Source organism: Camelina sativa, chromosome 5 (assembly GCF_000633955.1).
Source record: "Camelina sativa cultivar DH55 chromosome 5, Cs, whole genome shotgun sequence".
NCBI lineage: Eukaryota > Viridiplantae > Streptophyta > Magnoliopsida > Brassicales > Brassicaceae > Camelina > Camelina sativa.
This window is the reverse complement of record NC_025689.1, coordinates 11,506,958-11,518,674: the sequence shown is the minus strand read 5'-3', so window position 1 is coordinate 11,518,674 and position 11,717 is coordinate 11,506,958. Positions and strand designations below refer to the sequence as shown.

The window sequence follows — 11,717 nt, the reverse complement described above, 5'->3', positions numbered from 1 at the left end:
CACCCTCTCCTTGTTATTTATAGGCTTTATCGGAACTCATCATTTAACAAGTACGAACTCAATGACACAAATATGCAATTAAATTTTAGTTTACGTATATTAATTTGGGTCGTTGAAATATAATAGAATACAATATATCTAGTCTTTTTTAACAACTACTCTCTGCATTTTGGTCGTATAGTTTATATTGTTTTTTAATTATCATGGAATATAACTTTTTCTTTTTCATCAGACAGTTCCATTATGATCATGACCATATCATTTTAGCCGACCTATGATAATTAATAGTTATAATTATTGTTGTATTTTTTCACTTGAAAATAATATACAGAATCCAATTTTCGGAGTTAGACGTGAACTTTCTTTTTAACTAGCTATTTATATAAATTTGATCATGTCATAAAAATAAAGCGTATATAGTTGATAGATATATATTCAATTTTTATTACTGGAATCACTTTGTAAGTTAAATTGTTCTGTTGCTATATATTGCTATAACGTTGATCCAATTGTAGTGACATTATAATACATTGTATACTAATTAACATTTTGAGAAATTTTTGTGAAGATACTCCAAAGTATTGAAAAACTAACTCATGTTTTGAAATTTATTAGAGTTTTTTTTTTAAAGTTGGAAATTACCAACATATCATAAACAAGTCAAAATATATACAAGAGTTTTGTTAAAAAAGGATTTGACTAAGATGGTGACACATACTGTATATGATTTAATTTTTATTTTATTTTTGTCAAACTTTGACTATTCTTCCACGACTTTCATGTCCAGTTATATCTTCGTCAATTTCTCATCATGCATGCCATCATTGATTTTCTTTCCATGAGTCAGTCAAATTTGTAAGTCTAAATCAAAGTCATCGTGTATTTTTCATATATGCTGAAACTAAAATGCTCTTCAACTGTAAATAACATTTTAGTTAACAGCTTCAAGGAAGGTTTCGGTCTTTTCTTTTCAAGACTATCAAGCCAAAGTTGTTGATTTTAATCTCTCAAATCAATGCGTCTTGTCTTCACTTTTCAAGAGTTTTGGGGACCTTTGGCTATGTCACGCTTTAGACTAATCTTCCGCAAATCTTAATTTTATAACATCAAGGTCAAAATATGAACGAGGAAACTATTAACTGTGGGATCTCATTTTGCATTGAAAAAAATCTACATGTTTTTGTCCTTTTTAATCGGAAATTAGTAAATATCATATGATTTTTTTTATCTGTCATATGGCAGTGCAGGTAATTACAGGCACCATTGTGTGTGCAATACAACGAATCTAAGTTTCAGATCAAATATTTTCCTAAACAACAAAAGTATAATATATAGAAAGAGATTCACGTAATACAAGAAACCCTTTGTATCGAAAGTAGGCCATCAGTCATAGAAATTGGCAACAAACTCTTCACTGCCCGTAGAAGGGTCTCAAGCTCAGTATAAAAAAAAAGGGATAAACATGGACGCAAACCTTTCAATCCAAATGCAGATCTCCAATAGACACAATATCCAACATTCTTCACTTCGAGCGTTTGAAGCGTGCAAATTAAAGATCCATCAATGAAACATGATATCAAGCTGAAGAATCTTGCATTTGCTCTTAAGAGTCATTTCTTCAGAAGTTTCTTCTCTTGTATGTGCTCTTCTCCATGCTTCTGCTTCTTTGGAAAATCCTTTAGTGTCTTCAAGATCTTTGCAAATATTCTCGAAGATTTTGCGGTTCTTCGCCTCCAAATATACCATATAACACATAAAAAAAATATGTAAAATTCTCCTCAACCGCACCTAAGTCCGTTGAGTATTTTACTTTGATTTGGGAGAAAAAGACTATAATAAATCATGTCTTTGTTCTTTTTGAGGGGATGAAATTATCAGTTTTGCAATTGGTGCGAATCTGTTCTTTCGAAAGAAGAGTACTTATACTCTACATCTGTTCTTTCTTTTTTCCTTATGGATAACGAATCAGTACTTGGACAACTAGTTTTTTTTGTTATTCTGATTCTACCATTTAATATTGTTTTTTGTTTCTTTTCTTTCCTTTACACAGTGCCACAAAGTTGTGTATAGTTTCAACTAATTAATTAACCAGCTAGACATGCTATTCTTTCTTTTTTCTTCTGCAAATTGTAATGGTTTCTAACCACAAGAAATGGGTGAATAACTGATATATCGAAACGAAACTTGATTTTGGGTAAAGTTTAATTACAAAACAATATCTAGCAAAACAAAATTGGACAAAACTAAACAAAAAAACATTACTTAGCATGAGTCAATTATACAGGTGTTGTTAAATAACAATAATATGGTTGTATGGTATAATAATTTAGAGACAAAAAGAACGAATATAGATAGTTGCAATTTTAAATATCTAGATATAGTACAAAGTCTTCGAGATGATGATAAGAGATCTGTAAGAAATTTGTAGTTTAGAATCTATATATAAATAGGATCAAATAAATAAGAAAGATAGTTCCAATCATAGATAGTGTTTTTCAGTGTCTTCAACAGGAGATGTTGTACAAGCGATGAAAAAGTGGAGCACGGCACAAAAAGTTCTAGGTAAAGTTTTCTTTAAAGAGATACATATCTTCGGAGTTATTTAACTAACTATGTTTCACGGTATACCTTTGCCAGTTTAATTTGACAATTGATAGATGAATTGTACAACAAAAGAAACTAAGCCTTAATTACAACTGTTAGAGAATAAGTAAGTAACATGAAAAGGGCGAATCTTCTATGTTGTTCATTAGGTTAACTAATTGTGATTTCGATATTAATAATCATACTTGGATAAATCAATTTTGAGCACAGTTGAAGTGGTCTATTGTTTGAAGTTTTCGACATGAAATACACCCTTTGTAATATCAATACAAGGATGGAATACCCAAACATCTCTGTACTATTCTTTCAAATGGCATGCGTAAAAGTCTACAATGCACAAATTTTCAAACACAAGGTATGGTGGGGCAAAGAAACAATGATGGACCGAGTCATAACAAAAAGTTTAAAGTCATAGAATATACTTTATAAAATTACAATAAAGGGATTGATGAGAACGTCCCAACCCCTATTTAGTGGTGTAAAGCACGATTTTCTCTAAAAAGTTACATGATTTTTACTGTGGTTTTGTGACCTTTTAATCTCTGATATAGGTTCATTCATGTCCACGACGGCTGAGACTGCACCCTCATATACACTCATGAGGGGTAACATTGCTTGGAGGGGGGCCTTATGTACACTCAAGGTTCTCTTCTAAATATTGACTCAACCATTTCAGGCTTTCACCATTCCTAAAGCTATCTCTAAAAAGTCCATTCCCTTGAAAACCTGTCTAAATCCATCTCATGTAATTATAGAAACCCACATCGTTGGTTAGTTCATCTAATTTCCAAAACCCATCTATACGAGAGAGATGAAGACTAGTAGGTCGTCCACCTAGGAAGCAACGATATCTATCACTACGATTGACTTGGTTATATAGGAACCCTGCCTCACTTTTACTAAGAGCAACCTCAAGGGATTTATAGATAGACATTTACACATCCATTATAATACTTATAGTTCACAACCTCATGGGCTTTACAAATGTACCAAACTAGCTACGGAAACATATCGTAAAACCTTATCTAAATTATCTCTATCATAAATTCTCGAAAAGAGGTTTATTCTTTCACTTGTGTATTTTCTCAAACTGTTACTTTACTCTCCACGGTCTTAAGAACCTTACCACTATGTGTCGACATATAATTTTTAAATTTTAATTACAAATATTAAAATATGATTGATGCATGTGAAATAGAATGATGAGAGTTATGAACACATATAGTAGATGTATCAAAGGAAGAATAGTATTAAGACTCAAATGGTCACAACAGGGCCAGCCCAGACCTAAAGTCCAACAAGCATGTTTTTAGGCAGCAGATCAAATTTGAATTTTAAGGAGCATGGAATTTAGAATAAAATTATAAATGAAAATTTTAACACTTTTTTTGGTTTTGTTTGTAAATGGGCAACAAAAATATTTATGGGCGTTAGGCATCCAAACACTTTGGACCGCAATTGTCATAATGATACAATATAAAGATTGAGTATAAATGTTTTTTCATATATTAAATGCTTTTTATATTCAACACAAAAATAGGTAATGCTTATTTGTTTCATAAAATTAATTTAGAAAGAAAACACATCTTTGAATATAATAAAACTGTCTACATATATTAAATGTGTTTCATAAATATTTGAATACCTTCAATAATATGCCAATTTTATTGGTTATAAATAGATTTAACACTCACTTAAGAATACACTAAAAAATATCAAAAGTGAAAAGAAAAAGAAAAAATGGTGAAACTCATTGTTGTCTTTATTGTATCTTGTTTGTTGCTTACTATTGTGACCGAAAAAATAATTGCACTTTGGTGACATAGATGGCCAAATCAATTCTTTTAAACCTTTCCGCAAACCGGGATATCACAATTCACCCCCATTAACAAACCGCAATGTCCTCGTTGCACACCAAGACCGTCACCCCCGACGGTGTGAGCCCACTTGACTCCACACTCGTTTGGGTTCGGCTCTGATACCACTTGTAACACCCCGACCGCCACCTCTCAGTGGGCCCCACGTCCAATCTCAGTCAATGTGAAACAACTCGATCCATTTTTTTAATATATTATTATCCTAGTGATCCCGTACTCACTAACTACTTAACCACATTCAAACAAAACAGCGAAAATAACCAAACAATACAATTAACCAATAATCAATAAATAATAAAACAATAACCAATGATTTAATCCAGAAGAGTCATAAACCAAATAACCAGTAACCTAGCAACATTCTAATGACTCAACTCTAGCAATCTAACAGAAGCCATACCACAACAACGAGCCACTAGAACATCCTCTTCTTCATCTCCTTGATTCCAAGATCACACTTTGCCTTTACATGTACCACAACACATATGAGATGCGTGAGTATTATTATAAACACTCAGTGAGGCAATCCTCCCATATACTGGGCTATACCCACAAGCAATTGAGATACTCTAACCATCAAACAACAATCAACAAACAAACCAGGACAAGCTGCATCGACCGACACCAACCAATGCATCGACCGACACCAACAGGGGTTGCATCGATCGACGTAAGCCTACATCGACCGATGCAAGACTCATCTTCATCGACCCACACCAACACTGCATCGACCGATGCATGCTCGACATTTCACAAAATCCTTAATTGCATCGATCGACATCTCCACATGGCATCAACTCCGAGGTCAAATTGCGCCGTCCTCGCATTGCATCATCTTCCCCGAAGCTCCTCGCCGGATCTCCGTTTCCTATACCACCAAAACACAATCCATTGCCACAAAAAGCCTCCCAAAGCCCTAAGTGACACATGAACACACTAACAAGCCAAGGAATCAACCACATAACACATAAACATGAAAATCAGAGAAATCTCAAGCTTAGATAAGCCATGGTCATGCACTCACCTTTTACAAAGAAGATTATGACTCTAAAACGACGGATCTACACTCTTAGCAAGCTCGTACAACGATCCCAGCTACAGATCTCCACAAGAAAAGCCACAAATCACTAAAACTCTCAAGAACACTTAAGAACTTCTTTATCTCTTTCTTTTCTCTCAGAAATGTCTAAACTCGATTAATCACGACACAAACTCCTTTTAACTCGACTTAAGGGTTTTTCTAACCTCAAAACGCAGCCAAACACGCGTTTAACTTAAGTCGCCTTCGCAAAAACCGACCTTGCATTGACCGATGCACCTCCCAAACCGGGATTCTGGTTCGTGGATGTTACACCATAGGCCCGCCTTCCTTAATGGGATTCACGTCCTCTCACTAGGCGCGTGAGCCCATCCATATCCAACGGTCAATTTGCTACGTCCGGGAGGCTTTAATGACTTATTTACCGTCCGTATAAATAACCACATGATCTTCCCCTGTGTTTTGTCCTCACTTACACAGTTTCGAGAATCACTTCCTAAGACTACTCCAGCTCAAGCACGCTTAACTCTGGATTTCTCTTAGGACCCTTGACCGAAAAGATAAGTGCACTTTGGTGACATAGGTGGCCAAATCAATTCTTTTAAACCTCTTCGCAAGTCTCTGAGACCAGGGTGTCAGAATTCACCCCACTAACAGATCGCATCGTCCTCGTTGCGCACCAAGACCGTCACCCCTGACGGTGTGAGTCCACTCGACGTTGTTTTGTCAACTTATTAACTCAATTTTAGGAAATTATTTTAGGAGAGGAAACACATATTTTAATAATAAATACAATATTGTCTACCATATTAATAAAATTATTTCATAAAATTAATTTAGAAAGAACACATATATATCTTTGAATATGATAAAATGTCAACATATATTAAATGTGTTTCATTAGTATTTGAATACCTTCAATAATATGCCAATTTTATTGGTTATAAATAGATGTAACACTCACTTTAGAATACACTCAAAAAAAAAAAATCAAAGTAGAGGTTTCGAAAACGGCGAAGCTCATCGTTGTCTTCATTGTATCTTGTTTGTTGTTTGCTATTCAATTTTCTAATATAATATTTCAAATACTTTTTATTTTTAAAGTTCAAATACTTTTTTTCATTTTTATGGATTATGAATTCATTAAAAGTTGGGCTCTTATATTTATTTATTTTTTTTGGTATAGGCTGAAGCATTAGAAAGTCGAGGTGAAGCACCTCAAATCCATAAGGTTTATTCTTTTATATAAAATGATAAATTAAGAAGATTTTCTTTTAAAAAAGAAAACAAATATATTACAAAAAATAATATAACATATATGTATATTGTTTACCAAAATATTTAAAATTAATATATATATATATATATATATATATATTGACAAGAAAACATATGTACAATTTTACTATTCTTTTGCATCACAAATTTATAACATTAGATGCAACCTAGTGTCCCGATCATAATATTACTTCTCAATTAAGAATAACTATAAAAGATAGATCATAACAAGAACTTGGCTCGGTTCCCCATTTTAAAGCATAGGATAATTTACAGATTCTGAAAATAGGGAACTAGGCCAAGTTCTTGTTATTATCTATCTTTTAATATTATTCTTAATTGTAAGTCCTGTTTTAAAAATTGTTAGGCCTTAGTCGGGTGGTGAGAGAGTTCCTAGCAATTAATCGGAAAATTGGATATAAATCAGGAATTAGTTTTAGGGTGTTTTATTATTATATATAATAAATAATAAAATATCTAATTTTTATAGTTGTATATAAGTTGTACCGAGATATTTCTGAAGTATTTGACAGTTCAATTGGTTGAAGGCTTGCTAAGAACCCCTAAGGTGACGAGTTTGATTCACTAATCATGCGTATTATCCACTTTTGTCGCTTTTATTAATAAGGGGCAAAATGGTAATTTGCCAGTCATCTTCTCACCGTAAAACCCTAGTCTATGGCAGCCGATTTTTTAAAACTCAATTTTTACAGATTTCATTATCTTTTTATCTGGATATGACATAGAAATAGTAGATCTACACACTTAACATTATATTTAAGTGGAAAATCAACTCAAAATGAGATTTTTATTTTTTTGCCCGATTTTTATTCCAATTTGAATATAATCGTGACGGCTCCTTGCTGCTTAGCGATTACATGGCATTGAATCGGTCAAATCGACCGATTTTTTGAACAGGGATTGTAAGTAGCCTAGATGAATGACTAATAATGAATAACAAGATAACAGAAGAAATTATTAATTTAATTTAAATAAAATGTTCAGTTCACGGCTTAGCGTGGGTTAGTACTTAGTTTTCTTTATAAAAAAATCAAATATATTACAAAAAATAATATAACATATATGTATATTATTTATCAAAATATTTTAAATTAATATATATATATATATATATATATTGACAAGAAAACATATGTATAATTTTACTATTCTTTTGCATCACAAATTTATTTGTGTTATCCAACAAAATTCAGAAGGGTGTAGGAGGTTCACTTCGAGTAGAAGGTAAATTGTAAATAACATCACTTGTTCTTTCATTCATATATTATATTCAATGAATGTGGTGAATAATAATACGTTTAGTCATTTATTTATTATTGTCCAGAATGTCTAGCGGAATGTCAACGTTGATGTTCAGAGACATCTCACAAGAAACCATGTTTGTTTTACTGAAACAAATGTAGTAACACATGTTTGTGCGTACCATTGAGAACATATAGACACAAAGTAGAATGCCCTTGCTACGATAACTGGAGGACCAAAGAATGTGGACCGAAATGTTCATAATAACATCAAATATATATATATATATATATATATATGTATATTTAGTTTTTATCTAATTAAAAACTATGTTGGTCAGGCCTGTTTCTAATATGTATCTTTTATTTTATTGCAAAACTAAAGTTAATGCACACATATACATTAAAGAATTATTTGATCAAATAATTCATATGGGAAAACAAAATTATTCTCGAATATAAGTTTATAACAATAATATATGTAGATTTAATCCAAAAAATCAAGTGATTTAGATATTATATTTTAAAATTCTCATAGTCAAAAGCCATTATTAAAAATTTCTATGGAATATATTTTAAACTTTGTATTATTAAATCAATTTTAAATTTAGCTAACAAATAATGACAAACATAAACAAGTTAGTAAGCAAAAAAAAAAAAAAAAACAAGTTAGTAAGATTTATGGAAGACTCATAAATAATTTTTAAAAATTAATTTTTATATTGACTTTATTAATTGTGTATGCTTAATAATTAATAACTAAGCGTATGCTTAATTATATTCTAAAATGAAGGGTTGCCAATTCTTACAACTCTTCTTATTACAAAACGAGGTGAAAGAGAAGCATTTTACATAACAGAAGATGGAAAAGCAATGAGAGGAAACTTGCGGCAAACATCGATACCAATGGCTTCAGCAAGATCAGATTCATCCCCATTTGGACCAGCCTCTACCCTCCAGTCAAATCGGCCAATAAGGTTGGCCACTGTCACCTCTGCCAAACCCAAAGCAAGTCCTATTCCTGGACATATCCTTCTCCCTGACCCGAATGGAATGTAGTTTAAATCTTTTCCATGGTAATCCACAGCTGACTCTAAGTGTCTCTCTGGTTTAAACTCTTCTGCATCCGGTCCCCAAACCGCAGTGTCTCTTTGGATTGCCCAAGCATTGACGATCACCTGCACGGAAAACATGTTTCTTTTAAATTTATAACCATGACTTAAGATGTATATGTAAAGTTATGTGTGAACAAGTTGACTGCGAAGGTAAAAAAAAATGTCTTTACCTCTGTCCCTGCGGCTATGTTATATCCCTTTACTTTGACATCTTCACTTAAGAGTCTGGGAAGTACAAGTGGAAGAGAAGGATGCAACCTGAGGACCTCTTTAATCACGGCTTTTAAGTATGTCATATTCTCAACTTCTTTTTCTTTTATGTATGTAGTATTTGGCTTAATGGTTGACCGAATCTCATCTTGGAGTTTCTTCATACTCTCTGGACGTCTAATCAGTTCCGTCATTGTCCATTCTAGTAGAGTTGAAGTTGTTGAAGTTCCTCCTATAAACATATCCTGATGAAGTAATGAAAAGTTACATGTCATTACTCAAACTAAAAATGTTGCTTACGTGATGAAAAGTTATTGATGACTTGGCTTATAATGATATTTATAATGATATCTTACCAAGATCATAAATTTTATGTCGTTTCTTTGAACTTGGAATCCATTATTCTCTTCTTTTTCGATTGATAACAGTATATCAACGAAATCCGCTTTCTGATTACCCGCGTCTGTATGTTCCTGTACCACTTTGTCCATAAGATCGCTAAAACCTTGACTCACTTCCTTAATCCTATTATTGAAACCGTTGATTTTATCTATCCATGCCAAAGCCGGGATATAGTCCCCGATCGGGAACTCTCCTAAAAGCTCCATGATCTGCCTCACTCGCTTCTTGAGATCCCTTGCGGTTTCGTCCTCACTATGTTTTCTTCCCAAGGCAACTCTACTCGTAACATCGCTTGGTAGAGTAATAAAGAGTTCGCTCAGATTTTCGGATGAAGAAGAAGAACTTGCCTTCTCCAGCTTCTTCAACATTGCCTTTAACTCCTCTTCTCTTACCGTCTCAAAGGACGCAACCATTTTGTTGGTGAGAAGATTCAAAATGCATATACTCTTCATCCAAAACAAGATTCAAAATCATCATTAGTTGATAGAAGAATATACATAATATTATAGATTTCGTTAGTGCATTAGTCGGTGTAAGTTGCATGTAGACCGAAAAAATGTCGAAATAATACATAGATATATAAGAAAGGTAGTGAAATACCTTCATCTGTCTCCAATATTCTCCATAGGGAGCAAACACCACATCACGCCCACCATTCATAAGCCCATGAACAGCTTTCGATCTGGGGCGGTTAGCAAACTTATGATCGTGTGTCTTCATTACCTCATGAGCGGCTTCACCGGAGGAGACTACTAGTATGGGGACACGACCAAAATGAAGGAGCATGAGTGGTCCATACCGGAGGCTGAGGGATCGGAGGGAACGGTGAGGGTGGAGGCTGAGCTGGTGGAGGTTACCAATCAACGGAAGTCGCCATGGAGATGGTGGTCGGTTCACTTTGGTGACTGTTCGTTTGAGGAATTTTGTAAGCAAGACAAGGGTTAAGATTGTCGTTGAGACCAAAGAGAACATCAATATCATTTCCATTTCTTGAATATTGCTCATGGAGGAAAGTGTTTGATTGGTGATTTGTAAGTCCTCTTGTCCTTGTAATTTATAGGCTTTTGCTGGAACCTATCAGCTCGTCGACAAGCATGAATAATCATTTAAAATGTTTTTAAAATGTTTATATGTATATAAAATAAGTGCATGTTTGTTTACGTTGAATAGTAATAATACTATAGTTAGTTTTGGAAACTATATCTAGTCTAACAGACTAACACTAGTAGTCTTTCTTAAAATACAGTTTTTTTTTTTGGGCAATTTGGTCGTATGTATATGCTGTATTGATTAAATAAATAACTAATATATATATATATATACTGTATTAATTTTTATTTTAAAAATAAATAATACAAAAAAAAATCGAGAATAGTTGGTTTTCTTTCAATGTAAAAGAAAATTCATTATGATCATGATTCAATAGCATCATTTTAGCTGACGTATGATAGTGTAGTTATCATTGTTTTTTTTGTTTACTTAGAATTTAGAAAGTATTATACTAATGTTTTAGTTTTGAGAATGTTTCGTTTAACAACCAATATTCAACTATGATTTTTTCACTAAATATAAAATAAAGAAGAATTGAGTATAAATTTTTGTATTTATGATAAAATTCTACATTATTGTTAGAGTCTTTTGTTATATATACCATGTAAAAATAAAAGTAATTATGCAATTTCGCGTAAAACTTTTTTTCAAAAGTAGCAAAACTTTTTTGTTAGAGTCTTTCCATTCAGAGTTTATGTCATCAAAATGTTGTTTTGTTTTTCATCACAAAAAAAATTATAGAGTTAAGCATATTATATATTAAAAAAGTTTAAGATAAGTGACTTATCAAAAAGTGAGTTTTAGTATTTTGTGATTAAAAACAAAATTTAGTATCGGTTTCGTCCGCACTACCACTTTAGTATTCGGACAACAAAAAAAA

At 32.7% G+C, this 11,717-nt stretch overlaps 1 protein-coding gene across 1 annotated transcript; it reads right to left on the bottom strand.

Annotated features, from left to right (window-relative positions):
- Positions 8,758-10,809, bottom strand: LOC104786563 (indoleacetaldoxime dehydratase). The gene is made up of 4 exons (XM_010511993.2): positions 10,388-10,809; positions 9,742-10,233; positions 9,346-9,630; positions 8,758-9,238 (listed from the first exon to the last, which is right to left on the bottom strand). Exons 1-4 carry the CDS (start codon positions 10,790-10,792, stop codon positions 8,909-8,911), a joined length of 1,512 nt encoding a protein of 503 aa, XP_010510295.1. The 5' UTR covers positions 10,793-10,809; the 3' UTR covers positions 8,758-8,908.

Coding starts and splice junctions, on each gene's coding strand:
- LOC104786563 (XM_010511993.2), bottom strand. CDS start 10,792: ATGAGCAATATTCAAGAAATGGAAATGATATTGATGTTCTCTTTGGTC. Junction 10,234..10,387: donor AATATTGGAGACAGATGAAG/GTATTTCACTAC, acceptor TTTTGGATGAAG/AGTATATGCATTTTGAATCT. Junction 9,631..9,741: donor ACATAAAATTTATGATCTTG/GTAAGATATCAT, acceptor TTACTTCATCAG/GATATGTTTATAGGAGGAAC.